The following is a 17,658-nucleotide window of genomic DNA, read 5'->3' on the forward strand; positions in this document are numbered from 1 at the left end:
AAATTATGACCAAAAAGTTATATTATGGCATCTGAAATCTGAAAAAATAAGTCAAAGTCCACTGCTGTTTTAATCTGTCTCTGTTTATCTGGGCTTCACCTCCAGCCGTTAAAGTTGAGACGTGATCAGAAGATTGAGAGAAGAAGTAAACTCAAAACAACAAGGAAACCAACAACATTTAGTTGCCGAGATATCACATTCACGAGCAGAAAGCATAAAAAATGAGGGACTGGAGCACTCCGTCCTGAATTTATGTCTTTAATTAATCATGGGTAAGGCTTATGAAGTGGCATTTTTTTTGGCTAAATTAGTCAAGACCTAATAGAAAGTAAAAGCAAAACAAAAACCCAAACATTTGCACAACACATGTCATGCCCGAGTGAAAATCCCACACATACTTTTATTCTTCGAGTCCCCACATCTGTTCTTTTCACCAAGAAACTTGACTATCACACTAATATTTCTCTACATTACTTTGTCACTTGATAAACAAAAACAAAAAACACATTTGAACAGTCAACACAATACAAAACCAAAACCTACAGAAAAAGTTCACATTTTCCTGCTGCCAGTAAACATCAGAGCTAAAACGTAACATAACCAAAACTGTACTTTCAAAGTTAGCACCGTTACCATAGCACCTTCAAACAGACAAAGAGTTAAAACCACATCAGAACATTTCACCGTCTGTAACACGTGACCACATGCAGAACATCCAGTGAAATACAGATGAGAGGTCTTTCACAGGAAACTAACAGGCTATAATAACTTCGTTAAAGTTGACACGATGCAATAAAAAAAACCTAAAAAAAAAACAGGTGAGCACAAAAACCTTTTTTTTTTTAATTACAAAAAAAACGTGTCAGTCACACGCCTCACTGAACTTTAAAGGACCATATGTGTGTGCAGTAAACAACAACACTCAACAATGCTGATGTCACAGCCGGGATGCAGTTAACTTTTCATGACTGATTAATCAATGAACGGTTCAGCAAATAAAACATCAGAAAACAGTAAAAAAAATAAAATGGTTATAATACAACATCCTGGAGCACAAAGTGTCTGCGTTAACAATATCAAAATCCCCAAAGAGTAAAGCTGCAAATAAGAATTCACTTATTATTGATGATTCAGTCGATTATTTTTTCAAAAAGAAGATTTTGTGGGGTTTTTTTAAGTCAAAATATTCCGTCCAAAAACATTGCTGTGTTTTAGGGAAGATATTCAGTTTGAGATAATGTGTGGAAAAAGAAGCATCGGTAGCAAATCCTGCCACTGATGATGTAGTCTAATGTTTTTTTTTTTGCGTTTAAAGAATGACTAAACATTTAATCAATTACTGAATTACAAAAGTAATTGATCAACTGGATGTTAATTACGATTAAATCTCCACAAATTTGAGAACCTGGAACCATAACAAGTTGTGGCATTTTGGCTTGATACATTATTTAACCAACTTTCCTTTGATACGATCATTGATTAATTGACTAATAGCTGTCAGGAAGATTGGTATGAAAATCAACAAAGCGAAACCAAAAAGTTTGAGGTGCAGCGGAAACTGCGAGGACACGTTTAAAAATCTGTAAGTCGGAGCAGTTTAGTGTTTACTTGTTGGGAACTTTACTGCAGCTGCGCGATGGAAGAACGATCAGTAAACATGGCTGCCGTCGAACCCATTTATGGACCCCGAAGAAACCAAAATGAGGTAAATAAATAGGACAGTATGAAATAAATATTTACATTTTCATGGTCATATTCCATATTTTGCCTGTACTTACTTATGATTAATTATATCACACTGTCCGAATTATTTAACTCCGTTTGACCGTCGTCCAACTGTCACGCAGCTGAATACAGTTTACGTTGTGACATCATCACAGTATTATTGAACTTTGCTAATAATAAAGCAGTTCAGTGTTTATTTTATGTCCCAACAAGCAAAACCACTGAAGAACTGGGAATCAGCAGGATCAGTTTGAGGCTCGCTGCTTTGATCAAGTACAAAACGTTTATTTATAATCGAGGCAAAAAGATCGTTTAAAAAGTGTCAATAATCCTTGCAGGTTAAATTCTGATCATCCAGTTTATTACTTGAATCAGATGCTGATTTCCTTTTTTGTTTACATTTTAAATTACTTTTAAACTGTGTGAATTTCCCATTATTCATTCACCATCTTTTTTTTCCTAAAGTATTTCCCTCTTCGCTGTTTTTAATTTTCCATCCGTTGCCTTAAAATAAACCAAAGCAATTATTAATGCAGGACATGTCTGCTTGAGTCTTTTGTTCTTACAGTTGTCACCTGTGTGTGTTGTTGTTGTTGTTGTTGTTTGACCCTGAGAAAGATTTGTGCTGTTCGCTTTATAAAAGGAATAACTTTTACATAATTGCGTGCCTTTTTCTAGCCAGAAAAGTAGTTAGAAATATAGTTTGCTTGTTGCTTTACAGCGTGCACATCTCGTTAAAGGGATCAAACGTGTAAAACCATTGTAACAGTTCTTTAAGGTATGCCTCTCCTAATTTAGAAGACACTGCATGTTATGTATTTAAAGTCAGACCTTTTCAGTATAGTAAAAACACTCCAGTTAAAACCATTTTTCGACAGCACCAGTTTGTTTTCTTTGAGAAGATTCAGTGAGAAGTATTTTTGGTATTAGATAAATAGTAAGTCCTTAAAATAGATCTAATGTAAGCAAAAGTCCAAACCCAGTGAGGTAACTTTGACCAAAATCACTGGTGCACCGCAGAGTGATCGTTGGAATTTGGATAAAAATGCAGATTACAAAACTGTCTAGTCAATCAACTCAATGAATAGAAAATAAAACATTAAAATTCATGATCAGGATTAGATCAGATGTAAAAGTAAGATTATACAATAAGAAAATATAAAATACAGATAGAAAGTAAAAAAAAAAAAAAGTTAACATGTTTCATATTCATAAATTAACAGACATTAAAAAACTAACTGCAGATTAAAGTGTTGAGGTAGAGAGCTGAGGCCTGTACCACGAAGTGAGTTCGACAGCTCTTTGGGTCACCGAGGTCAGTCAGTCACATTTTGGAGCAATTTTTCCCCCCGTGATGAACAACATATACATATATAATGCATTTAAAACAGCTAAAGTAAAACTGGAGTAAAACCCCTGAAATGAATAAATTAAACCTGCAGTAAATGATTCTGGCCACTTGGGGGGAAGCTTTTGAGCCAATACTGGAAACCTGTTAACGACCAAGTTGTCTACTTCCACTTGGAGTGGTTTCACAGCCGCATCAGTATTAACACGAAGTCGTGTTTCAGGCCACCTGCTGAATGTGAGTCCAGTACTCGCTGTTGTTTAGCTTTGCTGGTGATCTCCTGGTCCTGAGGGAAATATCTGGCTCTTAACGCTTCACTATGTTCACAATCTCGCCCCAAATGGCTGTTTGGTGCTGAAAACTTTGGTTACAAAAAAAAACCAGAAGCTAAAACAGTCCTGATACGAGCGTTTTCTTTCATATTATACAAAGTAAAAAATAATTATAATTAAAGTCATGATGAGGTCTTACTGATAAAAATGTTGCATTGATTATACGTGGAGCTAATTAAAAACATTGTGTGCAATTACTATGCAGTAAGTGTGGTAAACTCTACTTTAATCTGTGCACGCAGTTGTGCAAAAAATGTTTCCTGTCTCTGAAGTAATTATCACAGTATGCAAAGTGATTCCACAAAATCTGGTGACTCCATTAATCCACTGAGCTGAATGAGTGGAGCTGTTGGCAGGTTTTCATCTCCTCCTCTGAAGTTAACCTGAAAGCCCAAAGTTGGCTGGCTAACCGTCTCGTCTCACTTCGTGACACAGGCCCGTGTTCAGAGCAACATTACTGTTTGATCACAGCACCGTCATTAGTCAAAGTAAAACTGAAATAAACAGACTGAAAAGTGTCCGTGCCCGGACGACCTAGATCACAGGATTAAAAGGAGCTCGCGAACAAAACATTTCTAAAAGTCACAATACTAAATAAAGTCTTTCAGAGGGAAAGACCTGAGAGTTTGAACTACCTAGTAACACAGGGCAGGATAAGGCATTGGGTTTGTTTTTTTTTACCGCTGCTGCTCTGATGTGAGGATTCACTTCACAGTTGCTGTTCACATTCAAAATAATCCTTCAGAGGGGCGACGAGGTGACGGATCACGGGGACGCTCCAGGAGCGGCCTAGAACTTTCTGCCTCTGCATCCGGCCCATGTTGTTCACATCCGTGTAGTGTTTGGGGAAGCCAAAGATCCTGAAAAGAGTCGACACTTAGAGACTCAGAGACTAACGGCATTTACAAATTTTGATAAATGAGTATTCTTATATTTCTGATGTCTTTTTCATATAATATCCTCAGAGGCTTACAAGCTGGACAAAGCAAAAAAATGTTTCTTGCAAAATATTAAAAACAAATTCATTAAAAACTGAATAAAGAAACTCAGAAAACATAGCTCCTAGTTGGATGGTGAATGGTGTATGAAATCGAGATTCCCTTGATTGACCCGCAATGCAAAGCCCGACACTAATCCATCACAAGACGCAAAGCTGGAGCTGCAATATGGACCCAAAAAAACCTCCCTGGAAGTAAATCAGTAAATGATATGTTGTGCTTACTGTTCCATCTCAGTGCACCACAGGTAGTCCTCCTTGCCATTCATGTTGACAGGCAGCGGCCCCATCTTCCCCTGCCTTATGGAGTTAGATTTAGTGGTGATCGTGCGCACTTTGTCAAACTGTGGGGAGAGACGACAAATTTTAAATGCAAGTGTTTAGACTCAACAGAATTATTTAAACTCTCCTGGTTGCGCAGCTGCTTCCACAATAAGACGAGGTTCAAGATCAAAGTAAATGTCTGGACTGTGTATGAAACACTGCTGGGCTTTTACTTTGAAATGACAGCTTTTAATTTGAAACTGATACAGGAAGTCGCCGCATTCAGCGGAGTGTTACTCTATTAGTCAGTCGCTGACAAGGCTTTTTTTTTAAACAGCTGGCCTTTCTGCTACAGTACATAAAAAAATGAAAAAACAGCAAAGAGTGTTGAAACTTTAACGTTATCATCATGTTACAAACTAAAAATGATATGAAAATATGACATAATATATTAAAAAAAAAAAAATCCTACCTTTGCCTGACGTCCAGACTCCAAACAATCCTGGAGAGTCACTTTGTCATCAAGAGATGTAGCGAGAGGTCTGAAAAGAAAACAGACAGGAATGTTAACAGACTTTCAAAGACCAGAGTTTCTGTCTTCCAGTATGGAGGTGTATGACGGTATTAGTATGTACCTGTTCATGCCCGGTAGGTTTCCCCAAAAGTAGCGTGCTCTGTGAGCAGGGCTGACTTTCACTGCATCGATAAGAATCGGATTGCACTGTAATAAAAAGACAGAATTCAAATATTAAGTATTAAAACGTAATGTTTCCTGCCAGCACACTGACAGCATACATTCAGTAACCATAAAATACAATCACCTCAAGGAACCTGCAGATATCTGATTTATCCTTGGCGCTCATGAAAACCACGTTCTCAAACAACCAGAAAAACGGACGGTTGTCGCCCTCCTTCGGCTTCAGCAGAGTCAGTATGCGGTAGAACTCGAAAAAGAGTCTCCCAGTGCCCTCTGCAGGACGAACAGAGCGACAAACACAGACAAATAATCACTAAAGAAGAGTCTGTGTGTGGAGGAGACAGAAAACTTTAGTGATTTTATATTCTCCTGCATTTTATCCGTCGCTACGTGTTTCCTGTTCAACATGTGCAACTACAAAATTGCCTTTAACAGAAGTTCAGAAGCAGCATACCGAATAATCCTTTTCGGAGCGGGTTGACCATCGACAGGTCGTTACACGGACTGCCTCCAATCAGAATATCAAATGGACCCCAGTCAGCCAGCTTAAACACACAAATACAGCTCAAGTTCAGTTCATATTCTGATTTTATTTTTAGCTTCTTCAATGTGACAAATTCTCAGAGATTAATAACAGGAACTTAAATAGTAGTAGTAGCAGCAGTAGTAGTAGTAACAGTAGTGTTTATCCAGCTGGTACTCACATGTTTCCTCGTGATGGTGCGAACATCGTTGACGTATTCGATCTTCCCCTCGTGCTTGATCATCCCAACAGCAATCGAATCGTCGCAAATCTCTGAAGCGATGTAGCGTTCCAGCTTGAAGCCCAGATCTTTGAGCACCAGGTATCCTGTCAGGCGGCCGCAGTAATTAAAAACAGGTTAATATTAAAGCTTAAAACAATAACAAAAAGGTGCACATTTTATGTAATGTAAACTCCAATACTGCCTGCTGTTACATTTGTATTTCTGTTTGAGGTGACTGTCCAACTCAAGCTTCCAAAGCTCCTGATTATTATATAAAGACACAGTATCGTAGATGCTGGCTGAGTTTCTATCAAAAACACATTAAACGTGATGAACCCACCTGTTGCAATGCCATCAAAAAGAGAGAGCACCCTAAGCGGTCTGCGCTGATCGGCAGGGATGGAAGGGTAAACTCTGTGAGGCTCCTGTGATTAAAAATAAACACATTTACAAATTTTGAATAAAAGAAATCTATATAAAGAAATTAAAGCCCTGGTTTACTCCTAAACCTGGTGGAGAAATACATGTTGGCCAATTCCAGGAGCTTATGGCACAAAGTCTGAATAGCAGAGCTTCAAACAGCAGAGGAACGGAGTGATTACTTTGAAAAGAAAATCTAAACCATAATATAATAATATATTATAATAAACTTTTCACACTGAACTGCAATCACACCAAGTTCTTCAGATTATCTGACAGAGCGTGATGAAACTGATGCACGGGAGAAGAATATTCGGACACTTCTGACCTTAAATATCAACCTAAAAATCCTACAATCACTGGTCAACATACATCTACGTCGCTTCCTGGTGGATCATGATGTCTTTCAGTCACAGAAGTCGGGCTTAAACTTACATTTTTAGATTAGTTGGTAGCTTTAGTTTACCTATCAAAGAACAAACAACTCTTCACTCCTCATCAGAAAAGAAAACTGTAAAACATTTTGACTGAGAGGAAAGTGTGATACGTACAAACTCCATGGCGCTGTTGTTGGCGAAGAAGTCTTGAACCTTGACGCTCCAGTCTGGTCTGAGTTTGAGGTTTCCTTCACACTGTGAGGGTTTGCAGAAGAAGCAGCTCCAGGGATCGACGTCTTTCAGCTTTTCAAAAGTTCCCAGCCCCACCAGGATGTCCAGACAGTCCTTACAGAAACATCTGAGAAACGGAGAGCACCCGAGAACATGCGTGAGAAATGGGAGTGATCTGCATGAGCTATCCAGGTGAAGGTATCAAAAGCTGAACAGTTATTATTCATGAGTCAGATAGAAAAATGTGCACTGTAATATGGACAAAAATATTCATCAGAACACCCACGAGACTTTTTCTTCTGTTTCGATGAGGACAACTAGCTGACATCAAGCTCAGAGGTTTTCAAACTGGACAGCTGAAGGAGGACGTGGAGGAAGACACACGAGGCCAAACCCAGAATTAATGTGCTTTTGTCTTGTTGACTCGGTCACAGTCGACAGTTGAGACTAACAGCAATGACTGTCACACACATAAGTATCCCCGAATGCCTCCACTTGTGTTAGTATTTGTTCTGTCTTCATCAGTCCATCCTGACATTTTCAGACCCATAACTAACAACACAAAACACAGTAGTCCTTTCTGCCGTTATCTCCATGACAACACAACGTAGGCAAGTTCTCAGGTTATAAAAGAGCATTATAACACGATTTTCTTCAGTGTAAAAGTAATCCAGTGACGACAGTCTGTATAATATTGGTACACTGCAAACAGAAACAGCTGACAGCTGGCATGGAAATAAAATAAATAACAGGATTTAAGTTCGAGCCCGCAGATAATTAAACTGAGAGAGATGGGACGGACCGACAGTGTTCGATGACCCCTTAAACTGGCCGATGAGAATCACTTGGGACTGCAGGGTGGTGGTAAATCTAACAGCTTCAGGTAGTCTCCAAAGTTTTGAAATAAGCCTCAATCTGTGATATGAATTGTGAACGTAAGTTTGGTGTATCATGAATCGAAGTATTAAAAAAAGTGAACAGTAGTAAAACATCATTATGCTGGCTTGTGACAAATACCACCTGCGCAGTGTTTACCTGCAGCAGCTGTCGTTGCCACACAGGATGACCTCCAGGCCTGCGCAGCACACGGTGCAGTACGACTGGTAGCCGTCTTCGTCGTAGCGGTACAGCGTCTCCGTGAAGTTCTCCTGCAAACAGTGACAAGGGGCGTTTTGCAGCATTTCGGATGTTAATGGCGGCTGTGTTTCAGATGAAGGTTAAACATTCAGACACTGGGCTGGGATGGAGTAAAGCACACCACATAACGTACACAGAGATAGATCATCGTGTTATTAGATTACCTTGCATTTTAGGCAAAGACCACCCTCAAACAACGGGTGCTGCACTTCGAGCTCAGAGGATCCACAACACAAACAAAAGTCTGAAATAAAATATTGCCTTAAAATTAACAACTTTATGTTTGTATCAAAAATTCTACTTCTTCCACACGCTCACGCAAACGTTACCTTCAATTGTTCTGCCTTTCTCTTTGACCCTTTCCCTTATTGATTCTGTAAAGAAAAATCAGAAAGAAGAAAAATAAGCACGGCAGTAAAATCAAATACTTATATTACCTAATGGAGTCAGTTCCTCACATGTACCTTTATATTTCTATGGACTTCATTCCAAACACTACGTACCTCTGCCGCAGGTGATGACGGGGGCATTTGTCTTATTTTTTAAAATATATTTTCTTTTTGCGGGGGGCTGGTAGTCGGACAGGACAGAGTCGGGAGAATCGAGAGGTGCAGCAGCATCTGGAAGACCAGGAAAATGCAGAGTCAAGAGAAATTTCATGGAAACATTCATGATTTTAAGGAACTTGTTTTAACATGTTGACCGAAAAAAAAAAAAAAAAAATCTCTGATCGAGCCAGATGGCAGAGCAAGACAAAACATGACAGCTAATCTTTTAATTCTAGAATCTTAAAAAAATATAGAAGACCTGTGTGAACTAGTCTGCTCTCTGAGGCTTTCTTTAGGATGGACCATAACGTAGTCTACATGCTTATAAATCTGCCTTTCCTGATGAAGGTGTTTATTGGATTTGTAAATGTGCACATACCAGGAGGTGCAAATCCTTCAGCTCCTGTTGGCAGAAATCCTTCAAAAGCCCAGTCCAGCATCAGCTTCAGCTCTTTTCCTTTATCACCTTGTGCATCAGCAAAAGACTTCCCACATCGCTCGCCTGCCAACTGCAGATTAGAGATGTGGTCAAAATCTGGAACATTTGGTAAATGTGGTTTGCAAGTTTTCTGGCACGCTTCTGCCAAGTGATTCGACATACAGTACATGATGAGTACCAGAGGTAAACAGAGTCAGGAGACACACAGCTACTCAGCTGTTAAAAATCATTTTTCAAATGACAGACTTGCTCCCAGTTTTGTCCCAATCAACAAACCTTTTGGTTTCCTATTAAAGCCGAAGAACACTCAAATAGCTGCTGTTGCCAACTTTCCACTTTGCTCTTTGTTGACAGGAATAAAGCAGCATCTCAGAACATCACAGAACCAATGGCATGAAGATCTTTAGTTATACTATCATTAGTTTGATTGTAGTTAATTTCCGTATTTAGAAAAATGAGACATTACTGTGTTATTGTGTATTAGCGTTACTTTGGGAAGCAAAGAAAATGTTGCGTGTTTAAGAAAGAAATTTGACAGAAAACACAAAACATATGAAAATCTGATGTTCCGATTTACGCAGAATGTAAATCAGTTACTTTACATGTTGGCTGTCGACACAGAGATGTTTTGATTACCTCGATAATTTGGTAGATGGCTTCCTTGTAGATGGGCAAGCTGGCAAAGGAATTTTTGCAGAAACACTTGTTGAAGGTACTGAATGCCATAAGACCCTCTGTATAGATCTGTAACGGAAAACAGTCGTGATGTAAAGATCCGTGAAGTGTTTCTGCAGTTTGAGCAAATAAAGATCCAAATTAACAGCCGAGAACTGTACTTCTTACCTCCGAGAACATCCCGTCTCCGAACCACTCCACCCGCCGCATACCCGGGGGAGCAGACTTGGTCTTCCAAGGCATCACCATCCCCGGCCACCAGGAAAAGCCTTTCACCTTCCCCCACACCAGCTCTCCTGTCGGAAACCCTTTACCATCCTGCAGAAAACAAGAGGAAAGGACATGCACATAAAAATCGGACTCCAATCAGATTCAGTAATTTTTATGACACAATGTTTGATTTACAGAACGTGAGGGAACTCTATTGTGGACTTTACACATTACCTGGTAGGAATGTTTCCCCCGTCCTCTGGTTGGTGTGGGTTTACCGGACGGTGATGTTTCCTCCGACTGAAAGTGACCGCAACAGAAGGTCAAAGAAGGCAAAAGGTAAGAAATAAGGGAAATGTTAGGAAAATGTTTGTAAATTTGCCAACAATCACTTCATGTTAAACGGACACCTGGCCGGTAAGATTCGGCGAGTTTCCTGACTCGTGTACTGCTGGCTACAAAATAAAGCAGCAGGCAGCAGTAGCTCATTTTATACGGCTCGTTCAAGTCTGGAAACGATTCCAGCTCTCTCTTTTCACGTAGAAATTGAAGGCCGGCATAGCGCGGGACTGGAGGCAGGCACTGTTGTGTCAACGTTACGATGGCATGTTATTCAAAATCACACTTTGTGGTGTAATTTTTCTGGCTTTGTTTAGTTTACTATAAAAAAAAAAAAAGAAAAGCCAGGATTTTCTTGATGACGGCACTGCAGGATCGCTGTGCAAAATGGGCCGGTGACTGTTTTCTACAGGTCTGATGATGCTGACTGAAACACACACAAAAAAGAGCCGAACAGTCTGTCGCACCAGTCTCACTTGTCATTTTTAGCATCTCATGAATGCCGGCAAAAAAATGTGCAACCAAAGTTACATTCTATGAAAAAAATTGTTTCATATTTCTGTAAAAAGACCTTGTAATACCTTCCAAGGCCTTTTTGTGTGAACTGAATTCATTGAAAATACCATGTAAATGGTCAGATGCTTCAGCAGCAATTACCCGTTGCCAATGTCACCGTTTTGATGTGGATTTGTCACAACAATACCTAAAACGTATTATTCCATATATTAATTTATTTAAGTAATAGTTGGATTTGAAGTTATTTATAAGATTTTTAATTTATTTAGTTTCCTAACTGGGCAATCAGGAATTTTCACTGTTGTAAAGTATTTTGTTGTTGTTGCCGTAGCATTTAACGGTCCACTGATATTCTGGTAGTATACCTGAGTATACCTACCACCTCATCTTGGGACTCCACACCATTTTTGCTGTCCTTATCAACATCTACGGCTTTGCACCAGGAGCTAGCACCAGCCTGAAACACTGTACGGGCTTGTGGCTTCTGGCGCAGGCTGCTCTCCCAGCCAAAACTTCCCCTAATGGCCTCCTGAGAGACAGCACACTCTCATTACACACTAAAATATCATGCACATGCAAATGTCAACCAAAACACACACGCCTTCACATAGACAGACACCACCTCATCGTACCAGTGATTACGTTGGGCACGAAGATGAAAGGAATAAAGAAAGGCAACGGAGGCGTTAGTAGAGTAGAGGGATTGAAGAGACAAAGATTCACCTCACAAACGGTTCTGGTTGCAGCTTTCATGAGTAGCTGACGACATTTATAGTCAAACAACAGAATTTACAGAAGTTTCTGAAGTCAGCACAAATAGTTTTTTTTTTATGTCATTAAAAACGTATTTTTGATATAGATTCAACATTCAAAACAACAAACAGAAGAAAATCTGCTACCTCTTTGCACAAGTCACCGTTCTCGCCGTCGTTTTCATTACTGGAATCTTTGGAAACAGCATGTATTACAGTATTTTTTTATTAGAGATCAGATGCATCATAACTGCATTATGAAAGTCTGGAGGATGACTATCCTGAAACAATTTCTAATTACAAAATCCTTTTTTTTTTTACTTTTACTTTTTCCAGTTAAAAAATGAATCAGCTTTAATTAATTTTACAAAATAAATGTATATTTCAATTATGTCTGGTATTTTCTTAAAATTGTGTAAAAATAGGAATTAAAAATTGCTTTTCTTACTTGTTTTGCGGTGTATCTTCATGAGACGGACTTCACACGGTTTTACTGTTAGATTAGAGCCATTAATTCCTCAAAAATTAGATCAAAGTGTGAAAAAAATTAGATCCACAGCAATCACTTCGGCTTAACTTCTCATTACTTGTATATCATATAATCATTATCATCTTATGAAAGGGTTTCATTATCAGGTTGTTACAAAAAAAAATGTGTTGCAACTTTCCCATAACTGTTTAATTTACCCGATGGACCATATTTCATCTTACCTCGAGTACAAACCCTGGATTCCTTGTTGCTGTCAGAGAAAGCGCTGTCAGACATGACGTCACACTCGCTTTCCGTGAAAGCCTCACTCTCAGAGAATAGTGCAGAGTCGTCATTCTCCAAGGCCTAAAATAGGACAAACAATCAACAAGTGCGCCAAATCAATTTAACTCTTTAACACTAAACACAGACAAAAGATGGTGACACAGCTCAACTATTTACATACCTGAGTAAAAACTTTCTGAGTTTGAAGTGGAGGACATGGGAAAGACAACAGGGTCAAAACAAGCTTCCTGAAGACTGAGGTCAGCTTTGTGTCCTTCAGTACGCTGGCCCAGTGCTTCTCCAGTGAAACCACTGCTGATCTGTCCTTTGCTGCCTCTTCACTCTCTCCCTCTCTTGCCAGCTGATACTCATGGAATTCACTGGTGAGCTCTTTCACCTCTTCAGGGGAGCTGCAGATTCCCAGCTTGGTTCCCAGCTCTCCTACAGCTTTCCCTGTCACTTTCAGCCTGCTCTGGGGGTTCAGCAGCTGAGCGATGCTCCTCAGCGCCCCGTCGTTTAAAGGCAACTCCTCTGCAATGCAACCCGTGAGAGCAATATAAAAGGACAACGCCTCCTCTTTCAACAGAGGCAGAGCCTCTACAGCCTCAGACTTTTTCAGGAAGTCTTTCACTGCTTTACCACCGTCACCGAGTTCAGGGCTTGAGAGGTGGAACTTCTTGTTCTTAAGGATTTCAGCATCACGTTCCTTGAGAAAGCGAGCAGCAGCTTGAGGATGGAGGAAGTAAGAGGTGTAGGTGCATAGCAGGTTACTGACTTCTTCTAGGATGAGAAGCATGTCAGCCCTGGACTCGCTCTGTGTTTGCCTTTGGAAGCTGTACAGAGGCTTTAAGGCCTGCTCCAGGAACAAAAATGCTGCCTTGACTTTGGGATCCTTCAGCTGAGCACAGATTAACTTGGACTGCTCATCGTCTTCACGGCAGGAGCGAAAGTACAATTCCAGATCGCTCCACATTTCCAAGATCTTGGTGACGAACAGGCAAAATCTAAGGCAGCTGGTGTTGAGGTAGAACGATGTGCTGTCTTCACTGATATCAGACCCAAAAAGAGCTTTGAGGTTGTCGTTCTTGGTCGAGCAGGAGCAGTGGTGTGCATGGAGGTCCACCATCAACTCTCGAGCCTGATTGGACAGTTCCTTAATGCCAGCATGACAAGCAGCATCGGCGATGGTGTACAGGCCTCCTAAAACTGTGATGTTCGGGTTGAGCTCTCTGAGCTGGGAGCGGATCTGCTCCGATGCCGCACCGTTAGCACTGAAATAAACAGCAACGAGGTTGTCTGTGGATAGCTCGAACTTCTTCAAGGTCTCCACCACCGCGGCGGCGGTTTGATCTCCTGCACCGTCCACTGACTGAAGCGCATCCAGAAATCGGAGGCAGTGAGTGGAGGCTTCAACATCAAAGAACCCAACAAGGAGCACGGAGACGGTGTCGTCCTCGCCCACGGTTACCCCTCCATAAACATACACACAGTAAGGAGTGTGTTGGCAAACAGATGTGATATTTTTGGGGTACTGTGACCCCAGCTTCCAGCGAGCAAAATGTTTTGACACCTGTTCACCTTCAGCAGATCCGGAGTAACAGTGATTGCGAATGAACCGAATCGCTGCGTCGCTACAAGGCAGCGGCTCGGCGAATTGGCCACTCTTGAAGATTTTAGCTCTTTTCTTGTGTTTTTTTGTTTCCCCATGTCGCCTAAGTTCTATCAAGCCTTTAGTAAATGTGCTAAGGTTGCTTTTGCAAGACGAGCAGTAAGTGTAGTTCTCTCCGACAGGACAAGGGTCAGCCCAATCGAAGATGTCCTTCCACTTTTCAGTGTAAGGAAATTTTCTAGTTGGCGTTGCATTGGCGTTTTCTTCTGCGTCTGTTTCCAACTCAGATCTCCCTGAAAAAATAAGAGAAAAAACATGAATGCACAGGAGCTGCGATTGTGATGACCAAAACACATTACACACTTATTTCATTATCAAAGTGAAAGAAATGGTTAAATTACACTTACGTGAGCGGGGAGATACCAGAATAGGGCTGATATCAAGGCCGTCTCGAGCTTTCACCGGGTTGTATGCCTGGCTTTTGACTTTTGCTGCATAGGAAACTTTGAACCACTTCAGGATTTCCAAGTTGCTTTTATAATCCCCTTTGATGAGCTCCTCCACGGGAACAGTCTGTATTAAAACAAAGAAAACATTTTTAGCAACACTATACTATACCTCACTATTAAAATAAAAGTTTTGTACCAAAAATGGAGTGAAATGGGAAGATTATTGAGACTCTCATATCTGTACATTAACTATAAAGTTAGTGCCGGCAGACTGTTAGCTCAGCTTAGTATTGAGAATAGAAACAAGGGTACACAGCTGACTCGGCTTCATCCGAAGGCCCAAACGAGTTTACCTACGAACCTCTAAAGCTGAAAAATTAAAAATGTGTCTCTCGTTTGTTTGTCTTAACTGTATTGCAACTCTATTAGAGTTAACGTACCTTTGTTATTCCGCTCTTGCTGAAGGCCTCGTGGAGGAGACTGAAGTTGTGCTTGCAGTCATCCTCACTTTGTGCATCAAACTTCACCGTGGTCATGTCAACAGATCCAGGAAAAATGCAGTCCATGATCTGACAGTGGCATGCACCTGTTGGATCATACATACATACAGACAGTCAGTCAGTTCAGAAAGTGTTGAAAGTGAAGAACCATCATTTTGTTTGTTTTTTTATTAGGATAATAAAACAGAAAGTAGGACAATATTTAAGAATGATCTTGATTGTTGTGTTTTAATTGAGGAAAAACACCGCTAGCAAAGTTCTTGCTAACTCAGTAACAAATAAATTGTATTCCCTAAAGCCGCTTCTATATAAAAGCCTCCTGCTGGGTCGCCCAGTGGCGAACTTCTAATGTGAAGCAGCAACCGGAAATGAACCGAAACACGGTCAAAATACAGCTGAGATACAATCATAAACAAATCAGTTAATAGTCAAATAAAGCTGATGTCGCAAATTATGAACAAACACGAAGGAGTGAAACTGAACACGCCAAACAAGCTGACACCCAAAGTTGATTTGTATATATTCAAAGGTTGTTGTAAAAATATCTCAGCGGGCTAAACACAGCACATACTGATGAATCACCTGAAGCCATCTCCTGCACATCTTTGAAGTTTGTCTTCAGGAGGTTGTTGATCCAGGTCACCAATTCAAAGCACCTGGATTTATCATGGGAGGCGTCTGGGGTCACAACCGCTGGACTTTCCATCTTGCAGCTTTCTAAGAAATTAAGCAAAATTAGATTTTCATAAATTCAAAGTATGACGAATGAATGATTAGATCGGCACAGTTGACCCAAGTTCATGTCTTTATTTTTGTTTTATTTTATTAAGCCCCGTCTTGTCCTTTCCTTCTTGCACACTAAGCTTTTTATCATGTGTGTGATTTTGAATGACAGGCCAATATCTTATCTAAGCAAATCTTTGACTTAGAAGTGGTTTTACAGCAGCCTACATCAATAGTTTTTAATCATCCAACAATATTACTCATTATACTCCTGCCACTCCCAGGAAGTTATGTCAGTCCCTTTACCATTCAAAACAGTGTCGGACAAAGTGACAAGCCTTGTTTATGTTTTTTAATTCATTGTTTTGTAGGAATTTGTTTACTACCCGTGTTCTTATTTGTAAAACATCTGTAACACAGCGCTGTTGGGTACATCATTTGTACACTATCGACAGGTTTTCAGTGTTGCATAACATTTCAAACCTTTGTCCTTTCAAAAGACAACTTTCATATTGCTACTGTTTACCAAAACAGATCGTATTTACCTCGACCCAAAGACTAACTTGGGGGAGGGGGTTGGGGGGTGGTGTTGGTGGGTGAGGCGAAGCCAGTGGGTGGGTTGCCTAATCTCCTTTTGTCTGTCTGACTTGTGGGGGGGATACAAGCTGAGGTCTTTCTGTCAAATGAACAAATCTGTACATTGGAGACTTTTGGATGCATGTTGTTGTCATGTGTGCATTTAGACACCGAGGTGAGGGACACTTCAGCCACGCTGCTGCTATTCCTCCTCCCCTTTTCCTCAATGTATAGAAAGCGTCAGTGAAATCTCGCGTTGTTCATGTTTTGCCGCGAACGAACCATGGGGGACACAACTTTCACTGACAAGGAAACATGAGCTTTGACGCAAGGCACAGACTTGCAGATCCCGTTCAATTTTACTTTACATAAAATACAAACAAATACAGTGCATCTGAATTAGCACAGCCACTAACCACGCCGACCGGCTTTTTCATTTCCACAGTCTCGCATTTTGTCTTTCAACATTTCGCAGTGCATGCACGGTGCAGCTCTTACAGCCTGCTTTCACATGAGGGAAGGGATCTGTATGCTTTTTTTTTTTCTTTTTTTTTTAATGTTACCTTGCACCAAGTGTCTTAAAAGTGAAAATCAGACATTGCATCTTAAGAACATGTAATTACAGCTGACTATCCGCGCATGTGCACGCTACATCAAAAGCCGGCATTACGAGATAAAGTAAATTGCAGCTGTGGTTTAGGAAGTCAGCAGCTCGCCCGGTTCTCTCTCTGTGTGTGCTGGTGTCGCCGTGGATTTTGTTATGAGCCGGTCTTTGTGTTGTGAGCTTGCAGAGGGCTGGATTTACAACAAACCGGGACGATAAAAAACAACAACCCTGTAATAACGTGACCCTGCGTGCATCATCCGTAAACTACCTTCATTTGGTGCGATCCGAATAAACTAAAAGCGGATTGATTTGTATTTTTTTTTTTTTTTTTTTTTTTTTGTATACAGTAGTTAGATCACGGGTGACTTACCTCGGCCGTCCTGACGATGCGCGCTCCGACCATAGGCTCCGATCTAAAGCACCCCTTTCCGAGAGGCAAGACCGGCCCCAGTGACGTCCATATTATTCGGGAACGATCCATTGGACGGCCGACGAAAGGGAGGCTGTCCCAGAGCAAGACTGTTATCTATGAAAGCGACTTTACGAAACCATCGACTGCACGAACCCCCTGAACAAATGTGCATCTTACAATGTTTATTGCGGTGCAAAACTGGGCTTGACGTTGCAGAATTTTCTACACTTCCACCTCAGTTTTAGCCAACTAAGTTTCTCCCTTCACTTGAAAAC

The 17,658-nt window shown here is 40.6% G+C and overlaps 1 protein-coding gene across 1 annotated transcript; it reads right to left on the reverse strand.

The window, feature by feature from the left end:
- Positions 1–190: 190 nt before the first annotated feature.
- LOC138624251 (uncharacterized) lies at positions 191–17,415 on the reverse strand. Its single transcript, XM_069704255.1, has 26 exons — positions 17,342–17,415; positions 15,648–15,782; positions 15,006–15,151; positions 14,524–14,689; positions 12,689–14,409; positions 12,465–12,588; positions 12,202–12,270; positions 11,901–11,947; positions 11,381–11,530; positions 10,381–10,446; positions 10,105–10,254; positions 9,898–10,005; positions 9,202–9,331; positions 8,778–8,894; positions 8,604–8,648; positions 8,439–8,518; positions 8,173–8,285; positions 7,081–7,264; positions 6,450–6,534; positions 6,068–6,213; positions 5,818–5,908; positions 5,488–5,636; positions 5,302–5,387; positions 5,139–5,208; positions 4,628–4,746; positions 191–4,265 (listed from the first exon to the last, which is right to left on the reverse strand). The coding sequence occupies exons 2-26, from the start codon at positions 15,769–15,771 to the stop codon at positions 4,115–4,117; spliced, it is 4,437 nt and encodes a 1,478-aa protein (XP_069560356.1). The 5' UTR covers positions 15,772–15,782; positions 17,342–17,415; the 3' UTR covers positions 191–4,114.
- Between the last annotated feature and the right edge of the window lie 243 nt (positions 17,416–17,658).

The sequence above is a fragment of the Brachyistius frenatus genome, unplaced genomic scaffold (assembly GCF_029030835.1).
Source record: "Brachyistius frenatus isolate BFR_SWC_R1_liver_20210118 unplaced genomic scaffold, ASM2903083v1 Contig_50, whole genome shotgun sequence".
NCBI lineage: Eukaryota > Metazoa > Chordata > Actinopteri > Embiotocidae > Brachyistius > Brachyistius frenatus.